Here is a 26,894-nt window from a genome sequence, read left to right as displayed (position 1 = left end):
CCATTAGTTTTGCTCCTGTATTTACAAATGTATTTTTCTTTGAGCTACCATGAGGTTATTACTAAACGATTAGTATTATCACTGGCAATTATGATGTTTCATTGTTTGTTGAAGAGAAATCAGTCAGTGCCAATTCAGTAGGTGGCACTCCTGACAGGTTCAGGGACCAGAGCATAGAAATGCAGACTGATATCCCTGGTGTAATAGGGAGTATTGCACTGCCAAGGGTGCTCTCTTTCAGATGAAATGTTGAATGGGGGTTCTATCTTCCCTCTAAGGTAGACATAAATGATCCCATGGCATTATTTTGAAGAATAATAGGGGAGTGATCCCTGTCCAATATTTAGTCCTCAACCAACATCACAAAACACAAACTACCTGGTCACCATCACATTATTATTTGTGAGATCTTGTGTGTAAATTGGTTGCTGTATTTCTTGTGTTACGATAGCAAGTACGAGGCTTTTTATTAATACATGCAAACATAAAAATTAGGAGACACTCGGCCCCTTGAGCCTGTTCCTCTACTCAATAAGATCATGGCTGATCTGATTATGACCTCAACCCCACATTCCTGCTTACTCCCCAAGAACCTTTGACTCTGAAAATATTTGACAGCGAAAAATATTTGCTGACTCCGCCTCTAATGCTCTCCGGCAAAGAGAATTCCAAAGACTCATGACCCCACTGAGAGGAAAAATTCCCCAAATCTCTGTTAAATAGGAGACCCCTTATTTTTAAACTGTGCCCACTGGCCTCTCCCACAAAGAGGAAAGATCCTTGCAGCATCCATCCTGTCAATTCCCCTCAGGATCTGATATGTTCATGGCATTTTGTCACGATTAATTTTGTCATTACCGCTGGCCTCGTTAGAAAGTAATAATTTTTAATTACTGTTAAATAACTGCCACATCCTTCAACGTAAAATTGTTTACACTGAAAATGAGTGAGAATATTTTCTTTCATTGATGGGATGTGGGTGTCGCTGGCTGGACCAGCATTTGTTGCCCATCCCTAATCACCCTCCACTTCAGAAGGCATTTGAGTCAACCACATTGCTGTGGGTCTGGAGCCACATGTAGGACGGGAGATTTCCTTCCCTGAAGGACTTAGTAAACGAGATGTTTTTTTTTAACGACAATCCACAGTGGTCTCATGGTCATCATTAGACTTCTAATTCCAGATTTCTTTATTGAATTCAAATTTCACCAGCTGGGATTTGAATCCAGATCTCTGGATTACTAGTCCAATATCACCAGGCAACTGCCTCCTCTCAGATATGCATATGCACAACCTGGTAATATTCCCATGTAGGACACTTTTGCAGAAGTTCAGTATGCTGGACTGGAAGTGCATTATATCGATGCGGGTGGCTGTGCCCTGCTTGAAGGCACGAAGCAGGATGAACTGATTCACTTTGCAGTTGTTCCCCAGGAGGGGAGAAAAAAATGTACAACATTCCCCCTCTCCACCCATCCTTATCCCATGCACTCTGCTCCCCCGGGGAAATGGGTCCATGTTTCAAAGTGCCAAACATATGAACATACGAATTAGGAACAGGAGTAAGAGTTGGTCACTCGGCCCCTCGAGCCTGATCTGCCATGCAATAAGATCACAGCGGATCTGACTGCAACCTCAACCCCACATTCCCCGGGGGAGGGGGGGGGGGAGGGAAGTGGACTGCACGGTTGTTAGGGACGCCTGCACGGTTGCTAGGGAAAGCAGGATGTGACATTCTCTGGCGGATGACGCGCGCAGTCTCACTAGTCAATTTCAGCTGTAACTGACACCGGAGGAGGGTGCCAATGGACAGGAGTGTGGGATTGCAAATCAACTGAGGATTTGTGACCAGAGCCGGGATCTGGTCTCTCTTGCGGGGCACTGAATGCAGCAGTGGGGTCAAGCAGCGTTTCTTTTGTTGAGCTTGGTTGTTCCTGTCTCAGGATCCCACCCGAAGGCACCCAGATGTTTGCCTGGGTTGTTGTGCTCGCCGTCTCAGCCGCACTCGCTCTCCAAGCAGCCCAGTGCTACAAGCCTGTTATTGTGGTGCACGGTTTGTTTGACAGCCCGGGGGATTTTAAGATGCTGCAAGGTTTCGTCAACGAGGTAAAGGCTCCTTCGCTGCTGGCCTGGTTTGTTCGCCTCTCTGTTATGGGCTGTGAGCTGAGAAGCAGCTCCTCCGTTCTGGCAACATGTACTGTTTGCTCGCTTGGGGGTGGGGTGGGGATCGGGTTACAGGGCAGCTCTGCACAGTGTGCATTAAGAGCCCGGCGTTAATAAGTGAACTCGACTGGAATTCCGCCTCAGCAAGTTTACCAAGTGTGTGTGTGGCTGATGGACTGTGTGTCAGTCCATGAGATTTAAAAGATATCAAGTGTTTATTAGCAGTTTATTAGTTCTAATAATGCTCCTTTATACCAACGTTTGTAAAGCTATCTATCCTTTTTAAAAAGCAATCTGATTTTCCTTCCACCCCCCCAAAAAAATATATATTCACAAAATTTGTAAAAGCACATTACATAAAGTTGGGCCTCGGGTAGAGCCTTGTGTCCCGCTCTCGGCACCCACTCCCACACTTTAGGAAGGATGTGATGTGCATTGGAGAGGTTGCAGAAAATATTGACGAGAATGTTTCCAGGGAACTTCAGTTGCACAGAAAGACTGGCGAAGCCGTGAGAAGGCTAAGAAGAGATTTGATGGAGGTTTTCAAAATCATGAGGTGTTTGGGCAGAGTAGGTATGGTGAAACTGTTCCCGCTGGTGGAAGGATTAAGAATGAGAAGACACAGGTTTGAGGTGATTAGCAAAAGAAGCAATGGCGATGTGAGGAAAATGTGTTTTTTTTTGTAATGCTGTGTTTAGCGCCTGGACTGTACTGCCTGGGCCTGAGCTGGGAGCAGCTTCGGTTGAGGTTTTCAGAAGTGAATTGGATCGTAGGGGCGGCGGGGTGGCACAGTGGATAGCACTGCTGCCTCACAGCACCAGGGACCTGGGTTGAATTCTGACCTTGGTTGACTGTGTGGAGTTTGCACATTCTCCCTGAGTCTGCGTGGGTTTCCTCCCACAGCCCAAATGTGTCCAAGTTAGGTGGATTGGCCATGCTAAATTGCCCCTTGGTGTCCCAAAAGGTAGGTAGGGTTATGGGGATAGGGTGTTCTTTCAGAGGGTCGATACAGATGCGATGGGCTGTATGGCCTCCTTCTGCACTGTAGGGATTCCATGATTACTTAAAGAAGAAAAAGAATTGCGCAGCTGTTGGGAGTGCCATTCAGTGCCTTTCTTTTGTAGAGAGCCAGCACAGATGGAATGGACCGAATGGCCTCTTCTGTGCTATAACCATTCTTTGATTCTCAAGCCCGTGCCAGAAGGTACAAATACCTCTCAAGGTATATGAGCAAAAAGCTAGGCCGACACTTCCAGCGCAATGCAGAAGGAAGGCTAAACTGTCTGAGGTGCCCGCTTTTGGATAAGATCTTAACCTGAAGTCCTGTCTGCCCTCTTGGGTGAAAGTAATAGATCCCGGAGCCAATATTTTAGTGAAGAGAACGGGGCCTTTCCCAATGGAGTGAGAGAGGGAGAAGCTGTGCTTTATCTGACATGAAGGCCTCATTGACATTGATCGCTTGAAATTCGTCCTTGAAATGTTCCCTGAATTTAAAAAGCCAAAAGGCACTGCTTTCTACATTGATGTTTATAGCTTATTGCTTGGTCAGGTCTGACACTTCGTTGTTCAGCTTTTTCTTTCAGGTTTTCTCTTTGTGTAGAGCTTGTAGGGCAGGATCTGTCACTGTTCATTCCTAAGTGACGCTGAGCACTGATGCATAAAGTGCACTTGTCGATCTGTGAAGAGCGATGAACCCGGGTTCAATATCGTTCTTGACAAGCACCAGGGGCTTTCCACTGCAGTCATACTACCTAATGGATCAGCCCTCAGTACAGGCTGGCGATTGAATGGATTCCATTGACTGATAATTAGGCTGAGTGCATTTCCCCTATTTTGATGGGTTATCTCTCATGGGCTGCAAGGAGAGTTTCAGTTTTTGTTCTTTGGTTTAATTTTGCTCTTCCCCTGCAGCCAGCTGCACAGTTATGTTCCTCCTTCCGCAGCGAGACCTGTGCAGCCCGGATCAGGTTGGGAATCATGTGGGATCAGTGCCTCATTCTCAAGTTAAAACGTAGTGCATCTCCCGTGTCCTCTATTATCATCGGATCATCTCTTCTCAAATCTTTTTGCCTCCTAGTTTGACAAGTCTGTGAATTGTGCTGTGCTTTGGATGCATAGCTTCTTGTGAAACCTTGTCCAGGTGGAGCCTGGAGCCACGATGATGGCCTGGAATAATGGGATAGACCGTACTGTTTGGCTGTGCACCATTTGTGCACTTTTAGTAACGTGGAGGTTTCAGGGCTGAGACATCTGTTAAGGTTGGGGAATTTTGGAAATGGAGTGGGCAAGGACAATTGACTAAGATTTATCTTCATGTTGGCGCTTCAGGGATTGAGTGAGTGCGGTGTTTTCATGGGATATTGCTGTCACTAGCTGGGCCAGCATAATTGCCCTTGAACTGACCTTGTTTGGCCATTTCAGAGGCCAGTTGAGGGTCAACCACATTGCTGTGGAACACGTGTAGGCTAGACCAGGTGAGGACGGCAGATTTCCTTCCCCAAAGGGGCATTAGTGAACCAGATGGGTTTTTACGACAATGAATGGTAATTTTATATTAAATCCCACCAGTTGCTATGGTGGGATTTGAACCTGTGTCTCCAGAGCATTAACCTGGGCCTCTGGATTACGAGCCCAGTGCCATTATCACTATGCCATCATCTCTTTCTAGATGTGGAGATGCCGGCGTTGGACTGGGGTGAGCACAGTAAGAAGTCTTACAACACCAGGTTACAACACTCAGATTCACCTGAGGAAGGAGCAGCGCTCCGAAAGCTAGTGTTTGAAGCAAACCTTTTCGACTTTAACCTGGTGTTGTCAGACTTCTTACTGTGCTCTTTCTAGAGGCAGTGAAGCTGATGGATAGGTTCGAAGTGGGTGAAAGAAGTGTTCAGACATAGACATACCCCAACTGTAACACTGCAGGTCAATGGAAGCTACCTGGAGCCCAATATTATTCACTGTTATGTTTTTGAAAATAAATTTAGAGTACCCAATTCTTTTTTTCCAATTGAGGGGCAATTTAGCTTGGCCAATTCACTTACCTTGCACATCTTTTTGGATAGTGGGGTGAGACCCACGCAGATACGTGGGGAATGTGCATGATAGTGACCCAGGGCCAAGCTCAAACCCGGGTGCTGTGAGGCAACAGTGCTAACCACTGCGCCACCATGCTTTCACCATAAACTTTAACAGAGGACAAAATTAGGCAGGGTGTGAAACCCGTGGCCCATCCAATCCTGATTCCTGAAGGAGGGTTTGGGATAATATTGTCAGCCATGTGTCAATGCAATTCAATCCTTCATTCACCTTCATATTGCACCAATGGGTGTTCCAGTAGCGATAAGTAAGCACCAGTCATAGGCATTCCAGGTTCCCCCCAGATCTGTTACCTGGGGTTAATTGCAATGCTCCTAACCTGGCTGATGTTAATCAACATAAATACAGACTGAAGTTTGTATTTTCCTGTTTACTGTTGGATTCTATCACTGAACTATCAGCGAGATGGTCTGGATTAAAAAGCAGGATCTTTGACTTGTGTAGAGACTTTGAAGCACTCACGTGTTGTAACTTGTACATTAACTACCAGCAATGTTTGTGGTGTGACATGTACTCCATGTTGTTTACAGAATGGGAGGTTGGACTATTTTCTTTTTAACATTTTTGAGCACAAGGGTCTGTTCAAAATAACAGCAGTGAACTGATATTGGGAAGCATTTTATTTACAAGCAGGCACTAATTTAGAGTGCACCTTAACTTGGTCCCTTTTTAAAAACTCTTCTTGAAAGGCTGACTTTCATTTTGAATTTCCTCGTGAGATGCTGCACTTGTAGCTGATGGGGTTTTGTTTTCGTTGACCCTGTTGGTCAATGCCATTGAGCTTCTTCGTCAAGGTCCTTGTTTTCACTGACTGGCTCATATCTATATTATGATGCTGTACAGGAGGCCATTCAACCCATCCACCTGGACTGACTCTTTGCTATCCAATTATTCTCTCTGCTCTTTCCATCTCAGTCCTGAAAATGTTCACCATTAAATAGATTTAGCCAATGCTTTTTAAAACAAGGACTTTCACCAAACCTTCAGCCAGATTCCAGATTGCAGCAATCTGCTGATTTAGAAAATCAGCGGGGGGATTCTCAGTCGGCGGGACTCTCCGTCGGCGGGATTCTGTGGCCTGCCGGCAGCACACCCTTGCCCGTGCATTTCCCAACGGTGTGGGGTGACCCACAATGGGAAACCCCATTGGCCGGCTATGGGAATGGAGAATCCCGCTGATGGCGGGGGCGTGCCGCCCCGGAAAACAGGTCTGGCGGGACGGAGAATCCCACCCCAGTTCCCTCATATTGCCTCTGGTTATTTCACCAATGATTTTAAATCTGGCACCTCTAATTGCCCCTAGAAACAGTTAATTTTTATTTATATATCGCAACCCATCCAAGTTTTTGAACACTTTTATCAAATATCCCCTCTACGTTTAAGTAGAACAGCCCCAGTTTTCTCCATATAAGTGAAGTCCCCCACCCTGGCATCGTTCCAGTAAATCTCCTCTGCCCACTTACTTTAACCCTGGATATCCTTTCTGAAGTGTATTGCCGAGAATTGAACACGTTTTATGGTTCTGGTCACTTTACTCTTTACAACAGAGGCAGTAGCTGGAGGCTGAAACCAGATGCTTGTTGTTGTGTTTATTAATACACACTGACCCCATCAGTCCTGGTTAGAATGGGAATGGTGATTTCTCCTGGCAATCCCATCTGGAAACCACGCTCTTTTCAAAGGGATAGGGATTGATTTTTACAAACTTAATTTGTCTGACGTAACTGCCCTTCACTGACTGCGCCTTAAATAAGCTTGCTGTAGTCAAGTGACTCCTCTTACTACACACACATTCTGATGATGGAAGGTCATCTTGTTAATGATTTCTCACATGCATGTTTGTGCTGAGAGCGAGGTGGTTGTGTCAGATTGAGTAAAACGTTTGTTCTTGCCGTACGAACATTCCAATCGGGAGAGGAGGAGGCCGCTCGGCCCCTCGAGCCTGCTCCGCCATTCAATAAGGTCATGGCTGATCTGATTGTAACCTCAACTCCACATTCCTGCCGACCCCCCCGATAACCTTTCACCCCCACCTTGTTAATCCAGAATCTATCTAGCTCTACCTAAAAATATTCTAAGATTCTGCTTCAACCGCCTTTTGAGGAAGAGAGTTCCGGAAATTCATGGCCCCTGAGAGAAAAAAATTCTCCTAATTTCTGTCTTAAATGAGTGACACCTTATTTACACAGTGACCCCCAAGTTCTAGATTCTTCCACAAGAGGAAACATCCTCTCCACACCCACCCTGTCAATACACCGCAAGATCTTAATGGGTTTGATCAAGTCGCCTATTTCTCTTCTGAACTCCAGTGGATACACACCTTTCCACACAAGCCAACCCACCCATTCCTGGTATTAGTCATAGAAGAATAGAATTCATGGAATCCCTACACTGCTGAAGGAGGCCATTCAGCCCATCACGTCTGCACCAACCCTTGGAAAGAGCACCCTACCTAGGCCCATCTAATCTTTTGGATTCTAACGGGCAATTTATCATGGCCAATCCACTTAACCTGCAGATCTTTGGACTGTGGGTGGAAACCCACGCAGACATGGGGAGCTCCAAGTCTAAAAGACGTGCTTGTTAGGTGAATTGGACATCCTGAATTGTCCCTCTTGTGTACCCGAACAGGCATCGTAGTGTGGCGACTAGGGTGTTGTCACAGTAACTTCATTGCAGTGTTAATGTAAGCCGACTTGTGACACTAATAAAGATTATTATTATAAATACATGAATAGGATGGGAATAGAGGGATACGGACCCAGGAAGTGTAGAAGATTGTAGTTTAGTCGGGCAGCATGGTCGGCACGGGCTTGGAGGGCCGAAGGGCCCGTTCCTGTGCTGTACATTTCTTTGTTCTTTGTTCTTTGTATAAGTGCGAACTCCACACAGACAGTCACCTGAGGCCGGATTTGAACTCAGGTCCCTGGCGCTGTGAGGCAGTAGTGCTAGTCATTGTAAGGCAGTAGTGCTAGTCATTGTAAGGCAGTAGTGCTAGTCACTGTGAGGCAGCAATGCTAGTCACTGTGAGGCAGCAGTGCTAACCACTGTGACACCCATAGTCTCGTAAACTTTCTCTAAACTATTTAGTGGGCAGCACGGTAGCCTAGTGTTTAGTACAGTTGCTTCAAAGGTCCAGGGTCCCAGGTTCGATTCCCGGCTTGGGTCACTGTCTGTGCAGATTCTCCTCGTGTCTGTGCGGGTTTCCTCCGGGTGTTCCGGTTTCCTCCCACGGTCCAAAGATGTGGAAGTTAGGAGGATTTGCTATGCTAAATTGCCCTTCGTGTCCAAAAATGGTTAGATGTGGTCACGGGGACAGGGTGGAGGAGTGGGTTTAGGTAGGGTGCTCTTTTGTGGCTGATAATGGGGGTCGATATGTGATGGTGGGTGGTAGGCTGCAGGGGACACGGGTGGTGCTGGTGAATGTGTATGCCCCGAATTGGGAGGATACAGGGTTCATGAAGCGCATGCTGAGTCGGATCCCAGATCTGGAAGCGGGGAGCCTGATAATGTGGGGGGGGACTTTAATACGGTACTGGACCCGGCGCTGGACCGATCCTGGTCAAGGTCGGGCAAGAGGCCAGCTGCGGCCAAGGTTCTCAGGGGGTTTATGGATCAGATGGGGGCAGTGGATCCGTGGAGGTTTGCTAGGCCGGCGGCCAGAGAGTTCTCTTTTTTTCTCCCACGTGCATAAGGCCTATTCACGGATAGACTTCTTTGTGGTGAGCAGGGCACTGATTCCAAGGGTGGAGGGAACGGAATATTCGTCCATAGCGATTTTGGACCAAACCCCGCACTGGGTGGAGTTGGAGTTGGGGGAGGAAAGGGACCAGCGCCCGCTGTGGTGCTTGGACGTGGGACTGTTGGCAGATGAGGAGGTTTGTGGGCGGGTCCGGGGGTGCATTCAGAGACACATAGAGGCCAATGATAATGGGGAAGTACCCATTGGTGTGGTTTGGGAGGCTCTGAAAGCGGTGGTCAGGGGAGAGTTAATCTCAATTAGGGCTCACAGGGAGAAGAGAGAGAGGTTGGAGAGGGAGAGGTTGTGGTGGGGATATTAAGGGTGGATAGGAGGTATGCGGATTCCCCTGAAGAGGGGCTGCTGAAGGAGCGACGGAGCCTCCAAACGGAATTTGTTTTGTTGACCACGGGGAGAGCTGCGACCCAGTGGAGGAAGGTGCTGGGGGCAGTATACGAATATGGGGAGAAGGCGAGCCGGATGCTGGCGCATTAGCTACACAAGAAGGAGGCGACGAGGGAAATTGGAGGAATCAGGGACAGAGGGGGGAACACGGTGCGGAGTTTGGCTAAAATAAATGAGGTATTCAGGGATTTCTATGGGAACCTGTATAAGTCAGAACCCCTGGAGGGGGAGAGGGGATGCGGCGGTTCCTGGACCAATTGAGGTTCCCGAGAGTGGAGGAGAGGCAAGTGGAAGGCCTGGGGGCCCCGATTGGGATAGAGGAGCTGGTTACGGGGTTGGGGAGCTGGTTACGGGGTTGGGGAGCATGCAGGCGGACAAGGCCCCGGGGCCTGATGGGTTCCCGGTCGAATTTTACAGGAGGTTTGTGGATCTGCTGGGTCCGCTGCTGGTGAGAACCTTCAACGAGGCGAGGGAGGAAGGGATTCTCCCCCCGACAATGTCTCGGGCACTGATCTCGCTGATCCTCAAGCGGGACAAGGACCCGCTGATCCTTAAGTGGGACAAGGACCCACTGCCGTGTGGCTCGTATAGGCCGATCTCGCTCCTTAATGTAGATGCCAAGTTGCTGGCAAAGGTCCTAGCCACAAGGATTGAGGATTGTGTCCCGGGAGTGATACACGAGGACCAGACGGAGTTCGTGAAGGGCAGGCAGTTAAATGCAAATGTGCGGAGGCTCCTGAATGTGATTATGATGCCGTTGGAGGGTGGGGAGGCCGAAGTGGTGGCGGCAATGGACGCGGAGAAGGCCTTTGATCGGGTGGAGTGGGAGTACCTATGGGAAGTGCTTGGCAGGTTTGGGTTCGGGGAGGGGTTCATAGGGTGGGTCAAATTGTTATACCAGGCCCCGGTGGCGAGCGTATCTACGAACCGGCGGAGATCAGAATATTTTAGGTTGTACCGTGGGACGAGACAGGGGTGCCCCTGTCCCCCTGTTGTTTGCTTTGGCAATTGAGCCGCTGGCCATAGCGTTGAGGGAATCTAGAAACTGGAGGGGGTTGGTCCGGGGAGGGGAGGAACATCGGGTCTCGTTGTATGCTGATGACCTGCTTTTGTACATCACAGATCCAGTGGAGGGGATGGTGGAGGTCATGCGCATCCTTAGGGAGTTTGGGGACTTCTCAGGCTACAAGCTTAAGGTGGGGAAGAGTGAGCTCGTTGTGGTCCATACGAGGGGCCAGGAAAGGGGGCTGGAGGAGCTGCCGCTTAAGAGTGCGGAGAGGAGCTTCCGATATTTGGGTATCCAGGTGGCCAGGAGTTGGGGGGCCCTGCATAAGCTTAATTTGGTGCGGTTGGTAGACCAGATGGAGGGAGGCTTTAGGAGATGGGATGTGTTGCCACTCTCCCTGGCAGGCAGGGTGCAGTCCGTTAAGATGACGGTCCTCCCTAGGTTCCTGTTTGTGTTCCAGTGCCTGCCCATTCTCATCCCCAAGTCCTTTTTTAAGCGAGTAAGCAGGAGCATTATGGGGTTTGTATGGGCAAGTAAAACCCCGAGGGTCAAGAAGCTGTTTCTGGAGCGTAGTCTGGACAGGGGTGGGCTGGGGCTACCGAACCTGTGTAGTTATTAATGGGCAGCCAATGTGGCAATGATTCGGAAATGGGTAATGGAGGGAGAGGGGGTGGCGGCTTCATGCATGGGCACTAGCTTGGGAGCGCTGGTGACGGCACCTTTGCCGCTACCTCCGACGCGGTACACCACAATCCCGGTGGTGGCGGCGACACTGAGGATCTGGGGGCAGTGGAGACGGCATGGGTTAATTGGGTGCCTCAATTTGGTCCCCAATACGGAATAATCATAGGTTTGCACCGGGCAGGATAGATGCCGGATTCCTGAGCTGGCATCCGGCGGGAACTAAAAGGATGGGGGAACCTATTTATCGACTGGGCTTTTGCTAGCCTGGAGGAGAAATTTGGGTTACCCCCCGGAAACGCCTTTAGATACATGCAGGTGAGGGTGTTTGTGAGAAGGCAAGGAAGGGAATTTCCGCTGCTTCCCGCACGGAGGATTCAGGACAGGGTGACCTCGGGTGTATGGGTGGGAGAGGACAAGGTCTCGGCGATCTATCAGGAGTTGCAGGAGGTGGAGGAAGCCTCGGTGGAGGAGCTGAAGGGCAAGTGGGAGGAGGAGCTGGGCGGGGAACTGGATGAGGGCTTGTGGGTAGAGGCCCTGGGCAAGGTTAAGTCCTCCTCGTCTTGCGCCAGACTTAACCTGATCCAGTTCAAAGTGGTTCACAGGGCACAGATGACAGGGGCGAGGATGTGCAAGTTTTGTGGGGTGGAGGACAGATGCGTGAGGTGCTTGGGGAGCCCAGCAAATCACGGCCATATGTTCTGGGCGCGCCCAGCGCTAGAGGGGCTCTGGAAGGGCTTCGCAAAGGCTATGTCCAAAGTCTTGGACACTCGGGTAAAACCGAGCTGGGGGATAGCAATATTCGGGGTTTCAGATGAGCCGGGAGTACAGGAGCTGAAAGAGGCCGGAGTTCTGGCCTTTGCATCCTTGGTAGCCCGGAGGAGGATCCTACTAATGTGGAGGGATGCGAAACCCCCAAGCATGGAGGCTTGGATTAATGACATGGCAGGGTTCATCAAGTTGGAGAGGATAAAGTTTGCCTTGCGAGGGTCTGTGCAGGGGTTCTCCAGACTTTCTCGTGGAACGTTAGGTGGAGGTCAAGAGCTGCAGCAACCCAGGGGGGAGAAGGGGGGGGGTTGGCTTGTTTTTATTATTGTAAGGGGCGTTTGCCCCGTTTTGTTCTTAGTTTGTTAGATAGTTTAATGTTTAGTGGTTTAAATTGTTGGAGGGGATGGCGTAAGGCCCCCCCCCCTTTTATTTTTCTTATGTATATTTTCTTTCCTTTCTGGAGTGTTTTCTAAAAATTTATTGAAAACCTTGAATAAACATGTATTTTTTTTAAAAGGTAGGGTGCTCTTTACAAAGACTGGTGCAGATTTGATGGGCCGAATGGCCTCCTTCTGCACTGTAAGTTCTATGATTCTATAATGCTTTACATCCTTGTGCCATCAGTGTGGTTCAGTTGGTGTGCAAAATGTTAGAGTCCCCCAAAACAGGTTGGCTGCTGCCGAACACTAGCTGTGCCTCAAAACAAATCCATTGGCTGTCCGGCACTTTGGGATATCCTGAGGAGATGAACTGTGTCGGAATGGAGGCAAAGGTACTGTAAAAATTGTTTGAAAGAAATAAGCCTCGAGGAATCCTGGATACTTAACAATGGAGTGGTCTCTTTTCTGTTTCTGCCTCCCCTCAGACACATCCAGGCACCAATGTGACGGTCATCGACCTCTTTGATCACACACAGAGTCTCAAGTCACTCTGGAGTCAGGTGGACGGGTTCAAGGAGGCGATCTATCCCATCATGCAAAATGCAGCAGACGGTGTTCACATGATCTGCTACTCACAAGGTAGGGCTTGCCATGAGAACATTCACAGCACGATCGATGCATCTATTTCAAAATGTTATAACCATGAATATTAAGGCTGGTGTGGCTGTTTATTTATTCAGCTGTTGTACTGACTACAAGTTCTGTGTGGACTGAAGATGATTGAGTGATTTCTCCTATCGATCATGCCTAGAAACTACATTATTTCAAAGGGACAGGAGTTGATTTTTATGTACTGGATTTGCCTGAAGTAACTATCCTCCACTGACTGTATTTTACTGGGAAATGAGCTTGTTGTAGTTGGGAGACTGTCTTTACTGTGGAATGGTTCTGATGAAAGGTCACTTTGACCTGAAACCGTGGGCTGGATTCTCCGGAGCCCCAGCCGCGTGTTTCTCGGTGGCGGGCTGCTTGCTTGGTGGCAGGATTCTCTACTCCAGTCGCTTGTCAATGGAATTTCCCATTGAAGCCACCCCGTGCCTCCGGGAAAACCTACAGGCAGAGGTGCGCGGCCGGCAGGAACATTGAATCCCAACGACCAGAGAATTCTGTAACTCCGTTTCTCTCTCCACAGATGTTGACTGACCAGCTGAGCATTTCCAGCACTCTTTGTTTTTATTTCAGATTTCCAGCATTTGTAGTGACCGACGTCACATGTAGTTCTGGTTATGAGCTCAATGAATTGAAGCCACCAGTCCTGCCCGCCTGGCACCCCATTGGCTGTCATGGTGCTGTCCGTTTTGTTTCTTTTCAATCTGTAGTTAATAAAATATTTTGTTTTAAACTGTGATGGTGTCTTAGCATAATCCCGAATACCCCGCTCCCTCTTTCCCCATTGAGAAGGTGGATGTCTGGATTTACTGTCAGAGGGTCTCTGCTGGGCAAGGCATGGAAAATTGTACAGTGTGAATAAAATGATCATTTAAACCTGGCTGTCCAGGTCCTGAGTGTGTGTGATGGGACGGTGTAGCAGGAGGAGCTTTATTCTGTCGGGAACCCCTGCTTTTAACCTGTTTTTGATGAGACAGTGTAATCTGAGCTCTCTCCCTTTGTGAATTTCTAGGTTCCGCTGCCATTTTACCCACATGTGAGATGAATTCACTCACTTTGTTGGGTCATTTTTGTAGCTCTTTTTTCCACCACGCTCTTCCTGTTTGTGTGGTGACTGCAGTTTTAGTCTTTACAGCTCCACCCCCTCGACTACAGAGCAATACGTGCAACCCGAAGGTGGTAAACTGATGTGTCTCTTATTCTTCGTTGAATGTCTGCACATATATGAAGTTGTTTCACTCATTGTTCCTGCTCGATATGCTGATTCTGGACCAGAACCCTCAAATGTTCGGTTAGGGACCAGTATCCTTTTACAAAAAATTTACACTAAATTTTTATTTTTATTTTTTTTAATTCTCCTCCTTTTTCACATTTTCTCCCACATTTAGACCCATCAACAATAAACAATAATCAGCAAGATATGTCAGTCCCCATAATAACGACAATCCCATCCTCCCACCAACCCCCAAACCTCAACCCACATGTTTACATAAACAAATGACAAAAAGGAATCAGGGATTACCTGTAGTCACCCTTAATCTTACACAGCCCCCCCCGTCTCCAGCTCCTCCCGTCCACTGCCCCTTGTAAAACTCCTCCTCCCAACCTCGGTTCCTTTCCCCCAACTTTCCACCCCGGCTAGACCACTCGGACCCTGTTCTGTCAGGCTCCGATGGCCGCAGCCCCTCCCCCACCTCACTCCCGTTCACTGGCCGGCTTAAACCGGCCAGCGTGGAGGCCCCCGCCCGGGTCCCTTTCCCACTTGCCCGGCCCTAGGAAAGCCCAAAGATCCCCTTTTAGCAGACAAACCCCGCATATCCACCTACACCCCAAAGAGCTCTCATTTCGAGTGAAAGTCCCGTCCCTTCCCTTGTCCAAATATATACCACATTGGCTCCTTTAATCTCTACACCCGCGCGCAGTGATACAAAAAAGAAGGAAATACAGTCATGAGGTTACATCGGCACATGGCCATTCCTCAATTTGTCAGTTCTGCCACAGTCCTTCTGCTTTCGCAAACTCCTCCGCTGCTTCCGCCGTTCCAAAATAAAAGTCCCTGAGCTTGTAAGTCACCCTCCGCTTCGCTGGATATACAATGCCGCACCGCACCTTGCTAATGTACAGTGCCCTCTTCACCCGGTTGAAGGCAGCCCGCCTCCTTGCCAGCTCCACCGTAAAGTCCTGGTATACACCTATACCAGCTCCAGCCCAGTGCACCACCCGCTTCTGCTTGGCCCAGCTCAGGACCTTCTCCTTCACCCTGTACCTGCGGAAGCACAGAGTCACTGCCCTTGGCGGCTCACTCGCCTTTGGTACAGGCCTCCCCCACCGATGAGCCCGATCCAGTTCATATCGGGAGGGATCCTCCCCCTCCCCCAATAATTTTGCCAGCATCGCGGCAAAATACTCAGTCGGCTTCGGTCCTTCAACTCCGGGCAGCCCCACAATCCTCAAATTCTGTCGCCTGGATCTGTTTTCCAGGTCTTCCATTTTTCCCCACAGATCCTTGTTAGTATCCAGCACCTTCCACATCTCTTTCCCCATCGAGGCAAGTTGATCACCGTGCTGCAATAACGTCTCCTCCACTTCCTTCAGCGCCTCCCCTTGCTCTCGCACCTCCGCCACTGCGCTCGCCACCTCCGTCCTCACCGGGGAAACTGCCTCCTCCACCAGCACACTCAAAACCTCCCTCATCTCCTTCCTCACCGTCTCCATGCATTTTGCAATCTGCGCCAACTGCTTTTCAAATTCCGCAGCCATCACTGTAGATATTTCTTCAGCCGTAAGCAGTGCGGCCTTCCCTGGTGCTCCAGCCTCCATTTTCCTTGGTGACCCCGCGGTGACCTTTCCACTCCCTGACGGACCTTCAGCTGTTTTCTTTCCGGCCGTTTTCTTGCTCACCCTCGACATTTTTCTTTGTTCTTTTTTTCCTCCTGTGTCTTCATTGTGCCTCCTCCGTGCCTTCTCCCTGCTTCTGCCGCCTCCGTGGACCCTGGGACCGGGCTTAAAGCCCCGAAAATGCCGTTGCCGAACGGGAGCCCTCCATTGTGCAATTTACATTACGTTTGAGGTGCCAGGAACTTACTAAATGAATAAAGCCACAAGGTTCCACAATTTTTTGAACAAAGAAAGTATATTTTACTGTACACAGTTAGCAAAGTAAAACAATTTACATTATTTGACTTACACACACTAGCATTCAGAATCAACATGAGGTACATGTGAGTGACAGGTGCGACCAAGGTGGATACCATCGATTTCTCACCCAGACATCAGTGTCCACTGTGAGTTACGCAATCTTGATAATCCTCTGTCCCTGTCATGAAGGATTTCCAGTCTTCACCTTCGAAGATCCTGGGCGGGATTCTCCGCCGGCGGGATTCTCCGTTTTGCCGGCGCCCGGGGGTTTCCCGACAGCGTGGGGCTGCTCCACGACGGGAAACCCCATTGACCGGCCAGCGTAACGGAGAATCCCGCTGGCGGGTCGAGGCAGAAATGTGGCACGGCGGGGCGGAGAATCTAGCCCCTACTCTCTGAATTCCCTCAAAAATCTGACCTAATGTAGAATGCCTTGATGATTGCTTACCTCCCAGGGTTCCAGTCTCGTCTGCTGAGACTCCTCTCCCTCAGTTTCCTGAGTCTGCACTCCAGCACCGACATGAGCACAACATCGGATCTACAGCCACACTGAGCAGAACATCACTGCTCCAAATGGTTACCTTTTCCCTTGTGGCCTGCCGATGGAGTCACTGACCTTCCGTCTTCTCAGCTCCCCAAGGCTTCTCCTGAGCCCTCACTACTTGGAGCTTGTTAACCGTAGCACTTTGACAGCTTGGAGCCTTTTTACTCCCCTCCCCAGTGGTTTCTCTCCCTTCTGGAGGCCCCTTCCCTGTTCTCTGTCTTCCCCCCCCCCCCCCACTTTTTGCTCTTCCTCCTTTTTTGCTCCCCCCTTTGCTCTCTTTGACTACACCTGACCACCTGCTTCAAAACATGTGACCTGGCTGCCTCCAAGCTACTGATGATTGCCATCGCACAGCCCACATCCTGTCACTGACCTATGCAGCATCTTTTAGTGTGTTGATAGTATTGGGTGGGAATTTGCTGCACTTTGAACCAGCGACAATATGGTGGGATTCAGGACTGTGCTGAACACACAACTCCACTCCAGCTATTGCAAGGTATTTTTTACCGAGTCCATTTTGTACGGAGATGGATGTGATAATTATGGTGGGGATGGGGCGGGAAAGGGGGTGGGTGTGACATTTGGCCTTGTTTTCACTGTCTAGATAGAAATATTGATCCTTTTCCCTCCTCGCCTCCGTCCATCCAATTCTGCCCAGTGATGCCCCAAGATTTCACGTCAAGAGCTGAACCTGAGATTGGGGGCATTTCTTGGATAGGAGAGCACATCTCACGATGCTTTGGATTCGGTCCCACTGACCTTGCCACACGATGGATACACCACCTGCTGGAGGTTCCCCTCCAAGTCATTCACCATCCTGACTTGGAAATATATTGGCCGTTCCTTCAGTTACGGTGCGTCACAATCCTGGAGCTCCCTCCCTAACAGCATGGTGGGCGTACCTACACCTCAGGGACTGCAGCGGCTTCAAGAAGGCAGCTCCGCACCACCTTGTCAAGGGGCAATTAGGGATGGGCAATAAATGCTGGTCTTGAAAGAATTTTTAAAAAAACGAGTTGAGTTGAAAGCAGCCAACTGGAGCCCATGTTGCGGTCTTTCCTCACCCACCTCTTACTTCCCATCCTCCCCTCAAATAGCCAGTTGAAAGCTGCATTCAATTGGACTGAACAACTGCTGTTTTGATGAATGATATTGAACACCTTTCCAGTACAGCCTCGTCTCCCAGCACTCCGATATTGAGGTCAGAGTTTACTGTTGAAGGGCCTGGGAGTCTAGATTTCCCCGGGAAAGCAGTGAGGTTTATGACCCATTTCTGCCGCGTGTTCGTCAAGAAGCTGAGTGTGTGTTTGCTACTCTTTGTTTTTCAGGTGGTTTGGTCTGTCGAGGTATCCTCTCCACGTTACCAGACCACAATGTGGACACCTTGATATCCCTGTCCTCTCCTCAGCTTGGTCAGTACGGAGGTGAGTTGCAGACCCGCCCCCCCTCCCTGCAGAGGTACTGAGAATCCAGAGTCAAAATGAATGGGTGTTGCAATGAGCAAGGCAGTGGGTTCGCCCTGTCCTAGGCACAGCTTTTAACCCGAGCCCAGGAACACGGGTGCATTGTGCGTGTGTGTGGGGGAAAAAATTCTTAAGGAGTCTCAATTGAGTGTGTGGGGGATAGGGATCTAAAGCACAAACCATCCCACCTGAATTGCGCTCTCAGCTCGGAGTTAGAAAGTCGTAGGTTCAATCCCCACTCCTGATGGCGGAGTACAAAATGGCAGCAGACTCTCCCAGTGCTATACCAATGGAGTGCTGCACAGTCATCCTTCAGCTGAGGCACTAAGTCGAGGATTTTCTGTTTTCTATTTCAAATTTCCAGCATCTGCAGTATTTTGCTGTTACATTAGAATTCTAAAGGGCGTTGGAATGGTCACAGCTGAAATCACTCTGCGTAGTTTTGGTCTCTTTATCTAATGGGTGTGACTCCCTTTAGAGAGTTTGCAGCAAAGGTCCATTGTATGGGTTACTAGGATGAGGGGCGTGTCCTTTGGGAAATGATGGACAGACAGCGCTTTTTTCCCAGGAGTTTCGAAGACTGAGAGGTGATCTAATTGAAACATGAAACTTTTTTAAGGGTCTTGACAGGGCAGATGCTGAAAAAACCGATTCCACTGGCTGGGGAATGTAAAACACTGGGTGACAGAGTGAGATGAGAAATATCCTCAGTGAGGGAATTCTCTACCTGTTATAATCCACACAGGTCTTACGGGGTGGGGATAATAAACTACTCCGTGGATCCTGCAGAATACGAGCACCCGGGATAAGGGGGTGGGGGACCTCTAATAATGTCTGGCTTTGCATCAATAGAGTTGGCCAGCAAGGCACCGACTAGAGAAGATCCCATAGGGAACTACTGGAGCTGGATATAATAGTAATTGTAAAATAAAGTAAGTTTTTGTTTCAACCAACTTGGTGTGAACTCTTTGTGGCCCCTTCGAAACTACCCCAAAGAGCTGTGGATGTTCCATCTGAGATGAGATGAGGAGGAACTGCTTCTCGTAGAGGGTGGTGAATTTGTGGAACTCGCTGCCCCATAGTGCGGTGGAATCTGAGTCATTAAATGGTTTCAAGAAGGATATAGATGTAGTTCTGATTTTAAAAAACGGGTGAATGGAATATGGGGAACAGGCAGAGAATTGGATTTGAGACCAGGAGGAGATCAGCCATGATCTGATGAATGGCAGAGCAGGCTCGAAGAGCTAAATTGCCAATTTCTGCTCCTAATTCCTACCATTCAGTATATTCAGGAGAGATGCAGACAAGTTGTTTAGTACTAAGGGAATGAAGGGATGCAGGTTAGTTGGGAGACTCCAGTGCCTATTTCTTATATTCTAATCTATGGGAAGATGGTGGCCTCGTAGTATTGTCACTGAACTAGTAATCCAGAGACCCAAATGCCCTAGGGACCAGAGTTCGAATCCCACCACAGCAGATGGTGACATTTGAGTCCAATTAAAAATCTAAGGGTGTTGGTGTCGTAAAAATCCATCTGGTTCACTAATGACCTTTCGGGAAGGAAATCTGCTGTCCTTGCATGGTCTGGCCTACACGTGACTCCAGACCTACAGCAATGTCCTCTGAAATAGCCACTCAGTTCACGAGCAATTAGGGGTGGGCAATAAATGCTGGCCCAGCCAGCAATGCCCACCTCCTGTAAATCAATTTTAAAAGATTTTACATTTTTTCCAATTAAGGGGAATATAATGTGGCCAATCCTCCTACTCTGCACATCTTTGGGTTGTGGGGGTGAGACCCACGCAGACACTGGGAGAATGTGCAAACTCCACACAGAGAGTAACCCGGGGCCGAACATGGGCCCTCGACGCCATGAGGCAGCAGTGCTAACCACTGCACTACCATCCCGCCCCAATGAATTAAATAAGATGATGTTTCATTGTTGAACCTCCTCCTCTCCTATCAGTTTTAAAACACAGTGACCAGATCACGTTGGGAGCTGCTAACACTTGCTAATAATTAATGGTTATCTCTGTGCTCAGAGACAGTGCGACAAAACCCGTGTTACTCTGTTATCTCAACGTTTGGAACATCTGCTTGCATTCAGTTTGGTGTCACTCCAAGGAGCAACATTTTGTCACAAAGCATTTCACATCCTATCTCTGCACAGTTAGAAATGAGACTACAACAGGCACAACGCAATGAACAGTGAGTGTCCTTTTGGGGACAATGTTGTTCCTTGAAACTGAACGTAAGCAGATGTTCCTAACTCCTTAGAGATAACAGAGTGACAACAGGACCTGCTGCACAGTATCTTCACACATAGATAACCATTAATTATTAGCAAGTGTTAGCAATACCAGAACCAATCTGGTTACTGTGATTTAAATGTTATTAAAGTTTATTGTGTCTGAGTAATGAACAAATCCTGATTCGAATGATAAACTCACACAATCAGATGAAAACTGCTGATCGCTGCAGTCATAGCAAAGGTCACTTTTAGTTCAGTGCAGTCCTCTCTATTTTTTAGGTTAGTCGCCTGATGAAGGAGCAGTGCTCCGAAAGCTAGTGATTCAAAACAAACCTGTTGGACTTTAAAACCTGGTGTTGTAAGACTTCTTACTGTGCCCACCCCAGTCCAACGCCGGCATCTCCACATCATGGCTCTCTAGTTTAGACAGGGGGATATCACAGTCCACATAGAGCACCGATTAAGAGACAAAGCACTCGCCTGTGAAAACCCGGTGTATCTGACTGAGGGATGAGACACACGTGTGTGTCCCCAGAATATTGGGCGAAATTCTCCGGTATCGGCATGATGTCTGCCGACTGGCGCCCAAAACGGCGCAAATCAGTCGGGCATCGCGCCGCCCCAAAGGTGCGGAATGCTCCGCATCTTGGGGTGCCGAGCCCCAACCTTAAGGGGCTAGGCCCATGCCGGACGAATTTCCGCCCCGCCAGCTGGCGGAAAAGGCCTTTGGTGCCCCGCCAGCTGGTGCGGAAATGACATCTCCGGGTGGCTCATGCGCGGGAGCGTTAGCGGCCGCTGATGGCATTCCCGCGCATGCGCAGTGGAGGGAGTCTCTTCCACCTCCGCCATGGTGGAGACCGTGGCGAAGGCGGAAGGGAAAGAGTGCCCCCACGGCACGGGCCCGCCTGCGGATCGGTGGGCCCCGATCGCGGGCCAGGCCACTGTGGGGGCACTCCCCAGGGCCAGATTGCCCCGCACCCTCCCCAGGACCCCGGAGCCTGCCCGCGCCGCCTTGTCCCGCCGGTAAGGTAGGTGGTTTGATCTACGCCGGCGGGACAGGCATTTTAGCGGCGGGACTTCGGCCCATCCGGGCCGGAGAATCGCGGGGGGGGGGGGGCCCGCCAACTGGCGCGGCGCGATTCCCGCCCCCGCCAAATATCCGGTGCCGGAGAATTCGGCAACCGGCGGGGGCGGGATTCACGCCAGACCCTGGCGATTCTCCGACCCGGCGGGGGGTCGGAGAATCTCGCCCATTGTCTCAATCTCCCTCTGTGTATGTATCTTGCATGTGTGTGTGTCTGACGTAAAATATTTTTGATAGTTCAGGATGTTAAATCTCACTCTCCCCAGTGTGTGTGTGTGTGTGTGTGTGTGTGCGCTTCAGTGTAGACCCTGAGTGTCATGACGGAGCCGTTTTCTCTCCAACAGATACCAATTACCTGAAATGGCTTTTCCCACATTATGTGAAGTCCAAACTCTACCACTTCTGTTACACTCCAATTGGACAGCATGTCTCCATCTGTAACTACTGGAATGGTGAGTAACAGCATCTTGTGTGAGGAATGTGTACAGTGTAAATGTCAGTGTTACACGTTGTCTTGATGCTCTGACAGTGCACAGTGTGAGTGTTAGCATGGATGCACCGTATCTGCTTTGTGTATAGTGTGAATGTTGCTCTGTGTTACATACTGTGTCCAGTGTGTTACTGTGCTCTGTGTACAGTGTATGTGCCAGTGTGTTACTGTACTCTGACTGCTGTTAGGATATTGAAATAGTCAAACTTAATTAGTATTTCTGTATTAGTGTACTAAGAAAGGGCTCAAGCTTCAGTTAGCTTCATGTTCAACAAAGGTACCTGCATGTCTGTATGTTTTAGTTTCACTTTAAACTGTGCCCATGTTGTAATTCAGGGTTTACCATGTAAAAGCAATTACAGGGGTTTAACAAAGAGGTAAGCTGCTGCTTAGTAACCAGAGGCTCACTGAATAGTAGAAGCATTTGATTCTATGTGGAACCAGTAGCACAAGAAGCAAGACACTGTTCACAAAGGCTGCCAGTACAGGCAGGACAATTGGGTAAGGGGCAAAAAATAAGTCCCACAAGGTAAAGAACACCCATAAATCAGAGAACGAGAGTTCCAGGGAATAAGGGACTAAATCTGGAAAAGGGTTTTGAAGTCAGGAGCAGAGAGAGGCTCCCAGTTAAAGACCGAGCTGGTGAAGCTGTCTAGCGAGACGTCAGATATTTGATACCAGAATACAGCCTGTGAAAGCAGTGGTGTGGCTGGGGACCTGAGAGAATGTGTGGAAGCTTGAGTGCATGTGGTGATCCCGGGCAGAAGAATACTTAAAGGAGAGATTGAAATCCTGGAACTGGATCCTTGGTGAAGGCAACCGAGAAAAAGCATTGTGCGGGAGAAGGTTCCAAAGTGTGTCCTTTGAGAATGGTGATTGAAAACCGCCACTTAGGAGGCCGGTTGGCTCACTTTGTAGCACATGTCTGGGGGGATTTTATAAGAAATTCACAGAAGTTGCTGTTTTGGGTGGTATCTGTCACTTGGTTTCAGAGCCTGGCGTGCCTGACCACATTTCACCGATTGGTTTACATGAACTGTGTACTTGCTGAGAATGTTAGTGTATAAGATATATTTTATAACTTGTGTTAATCCGTACAAGTATGGGGATGCTTGTAAAGATATAGCTGGTTGAAGGAGTAGTCTATTATAGATAATCTTTTCTTGTTTAATACATGTTTTACTATATTGTTAAAAGTTAATCATCAATCCTGTGACGCTATTCATCTACATCTTGAAACAAAAAATATGAGTTAACATCTACCAAACTGGGATTGGAACAGCGAGTACTATTTGAATGGAAAGAGAATCTGATTCAGTCCAGTGTGTGAGATTTGCTTCTGTATCTGTTTCAGACCCTCACCATCACGACCTTTACCTCAATAACAGCGACTACCTGGCCTTCCTCAACAGCGAGAGGGAGAACCCCAATGCCCCAGGTAACATGGAATTGGATCACCGATCGGGTTTAGCACAGAGACTTGGGGCCCAATTTCCATGGCGTATAATAGAATTTACAGTGCAGAGGAAGGCCATTCGGCCCATCGAATCTGCACTGGGCCTTGGAAAGAGCACCCTACCTGAGCCCACACCTCCACCGTATCCCAACACCTCCACCCTATCCCTGTAACCCCACCTAACCTTTTTGGACACTAAGGGCAATTCAGTATGGCCAATCCACCTAACCTGCACATCTTTGGACTGTGGGAGGAAACCGGAGCACCCGGAGGAAACCCACGCACACACGGGGAGAACGTGCAGGCTCCGCACAGACAGCGACAAGTCAGGAATCAAACCTGGGACCCGGAGCTGTGAAGCAACTGTGCTAACCACTGTGCTACCGTGCTGCCCACTAGTAGTGAGGCTTCTGCAGATCTTTAAAAATGGCGACAGGACCCAGAGGCTGAAACCCTGCCTCCATTACAGATGCTATTTTTTCTGGTTGGGGATTGGGGAAGGATGCGATTGACACAAGAAGAAAAGCTGAACTCAACATGGCTCGAGTTCATGCAGACTCCAATTTGGCTGTTCCTGTAAAGGTCTCAACACATACTGTGGGAGTCACAAACTGATGGAATGCTTGTGAAGGGCAGACAGGGGCCGGGATTCTCTAAAAAAGCGGCTAAGTGTTGACATGGCATAAACACTGGAGTTTCACGCCGGCGTCAACGGGCCTCTTGGCCCAGTGATTCTGTAGCCCACAGGGGGCCAGCACGGTGCCAGAGTTTCAATAGAGCTCTTTGTTGACATTTCCACAAGGGTTATAATTATGCCAATCTAATTGTTTGGTTGAATTTCAAAAGCTACAATTGTCTCAGAAGAGTGTTCTGAGTTCACAGTTTTATTGAAAGTATAAAGAGTCTATTAAAGGATTAACTGTCCTTGCCGGTTCTGAATAGAAGTTTGTTTGTTTTATGTGTAATTAACCATTTGATTTTCAAAATCTTCAAATGTTTTGAGTGAAAGGCTGGGATTTTTCAGTCTCACCTGCCGTGGAAAACATGGCTGGAGAGAAAATTTGGCGGACCAGTAAAAGGTCCATTGTCTTCGGGTGGGAATTTCTGGGAAAGTCTTTGATTCCACTATCAAGTGTATAGCAGTGAGAGTGTATTAGATTGTTAGAAGTTATTTTTCTTCTTCATATGGCTCCTGAGGTCTGCCAATGGGAGACACTGGGTGAATGACTATGGAATTGGCATGAAGGGAATGAGGGCCATGGGTGGTGAGTGGAAGTATAATGGGTGAGGGTTGGGAGGGGTGAGGAACTAATAAAAAACAACTGAATAAGGTCCCAGTGAACAAGATGGGCCATCAAAGCAGCCCACCTTGACAATCACCCAAAATCGTGTTCTGCTTCTGATGTTGGTGCCCCAACCTCAACTACCCGTCTCAGTAACCAAAATCTAACGATTAGTGTAAAATATGAGCTCAACAGCTTCATCTCCGAACACAAGATATAAACAAACACTCCCAGGACATGCAGCACTGGGTTAGATACAGAATAAAACTCCCTCTGCACTGTCTCGTCAAACACTCCCAGGATTGGTACAGCTCGAGGTTAGATACTGAGTAAAGCACCCTCTACACTGTCCCCATCAAACACTCCCAGGACAGGTACAGCACGGGGTTAGATACAGAGTAAAGCTCCCTCTACACTGTCCCCATCAAACACTCCCAGGACAGGTACAGCACGGGGTTAGATACAGAGTAAAGCTCCCTCTACACTGTCCCCATCAAACACTCCCAGGACAGGTACAGCACGGTGTTAGATACAGAGTAAAGCTCCCTCGACACTGTCCCCATCAAACACTCCCAGGACAGGTACAGCACGGGGTTAGATACTGAGTAAAGCACCCTCTACACTGTCCCCATCAAACACTCCCAGGACAGGTACAGCACGGGGTTAGATACAGAGTAAAGCTCCCTCGACACTGTCCCCATCAAACACTCCCAGGACAGGTACAGCACGGGGTTAGATACAGAGTAAAGCTCCCTCTACACTGTCCCCATCAAACACTCCCAGGACAGGTACAGCATGGGGTTAGATACAGAGTAAAGCTCCCTCTACACTGTCCCCATCAAACACTCCCAGGACAGGTACAGCTCGAGGTTAGATACTGAGTAAAGCTCCCTCTACACTGTCCCCATCAAACACTCCCAGGACAGGTACAGCACGGGGTTAGATACAGAATAAAGCTCCCTCTACACTGTCCCCATCAAACACTCCCAGGACAAGTACAGCACAGAGTTAGATACAGAGTAATGCTCCCTCGACACTGTCTCGTCAAACACTCCCATGACAGATACAGTACAGGGTTAGATATAGAGTAAAGCTCCCTCTACACTGTCCCCATCAAATACTTCCAGGACAGGTACAGCACGGGGATAAATACAGAGTAATGCTCCCTCAACACTGTCTCGTCAAATACTCCCACGACAGATAGAGCACGCGCTACATACAGATTAAAGCTCCCTCTACACTGTCCCCATCAAACACTCCCAGGACAGATACAGCACGGGGCTAGATACAGAGTAAAGCTCCCTCTACACTGTCCCCATCAAATACTCCCAGGACTGTAACAGTATTGGGTTAGATACAGATTAAAGCTCCCTTTACACTACCCCTATCAAACACTCCCAGAACAGATACAGCACGGGGTTAGATACAGAGTAAAGCTCCTTCAACACAGTCTCCATCATACGCTCCCAGGGCAGGGACAGCACGGGGTTAGGTACAGAATAAAGCTCCCTCTACACTGTGCCATCAAATACTTGCAGAAAAGGTACTGCACGGGGTAAGATACAGAGTAAAGCCCCCTCTACACTGTCCCCATCACACACTCCAAGGACAGGTACAGCATGGGGTTAGATACAGAGTAAAGCTCTCTCTACACTGTCCCCATCAAACACTGCCAGGACCGATACAGTATGTGCTAGATAAAGAGTAAAGCTCCCTCCACACAGTCCCCATCACACACTCCCAGGGCAGGTACAGCATGGGGTTAGATACAGAGGAAAGCTCCCTCTACACTGTCCCCATCAAACACTGCCAGGACAGGTACAGCACGGGGTTAGATACAGAGTAAAGCTCCCTCAACACTGTCCCCATCAAACACTGCCAGGACCGATACAGTATGTGCTAGATAAAGAGTAAAGCTCCCTCTACACTGTCCCCATCACACGCTCCCAGGGCAGGAACAGATTTGGGTTAGACACAGAGGAAAGCTCCCTCTAAACTGTCCCATCAAACAGTCCCAACACAAATACAGCACAGAGTTTGATACAGAGTAAAGCTCCCTCTACATTGTCCCATCAAACACTCCCAGGACAGGTACTGCACGGGGTTAGATACAGAGTAAAGCTCCCTCGACACTGTCCCCATCAAACACTCCCAGGACAGGTACAGCCCCAGAAGGGGAAAGGACAGTATCTGACCCACTGTCCCACCCAGTCCCAGAGGGGGAAAGGACAGTCTCTGACCCACTGTCCCACCCTGTCTCAGAGGGGGAAAGGACAGT

General features: G+C 48.9%; 1 protein-coding gene across 1 annotated transcript in view; it reads left to right on the top strand.

Annotated features, from left to right (window-relative positions):
• The first annotated feature begins 1,758 nt into the window (after nt 1-1,758).
• Nucleotides 1,759-26,894, top strand: part of LOC140390480 (lysosomal thioesterase PPT2-A-like) — a 43,697-nt gene continuing 18,561 nt past the window's right edge. Inside the window, exons 1-5 of the mRNA XM_072475644.1 lie at nt 1,759-2,106; nt 12,724-12,877; nt 17,918-18,013; nt 21,732-21,839; nt 23,232-23,315. Coding sequence (XP_072331745.1) covers nt 1,966-2,106; nt 12,724-12,877; nt 17,918-18,013; nt 21,732-21,839; nt 23,232-23,315 — 583 coding nt within the window. The 5' untranslated portion in view covers nt 1,759-1,965. The remainder of the gene's footprint in view (nt 2,107-12,723; nt 12,878-17,917; nt 18,014-21,731; nt 21,840-23,231; nt 23,316-26,894) is intronic.

Source organism: Scyliorhinus torazame, chromosome 14 (assembly GCF_047496885.1).
Source record: "Scyliorhinus torazame isolate Kashiwa2021f chromosome 14, sScyTor2.1, whole genome shotgun sequence".
Lineage (NCBI taxonomy): Eukaryota > Metazoa > Chordata > Chondrichthyes > Carcharhiniformes > Scyliorhinidae > Scyliorhinus > Scyliorhinus torazame.
Note: the sequence above shows the minus strand (reverse complement) of the source record. Positions and strands in the feature narration are given on the sequence as shown.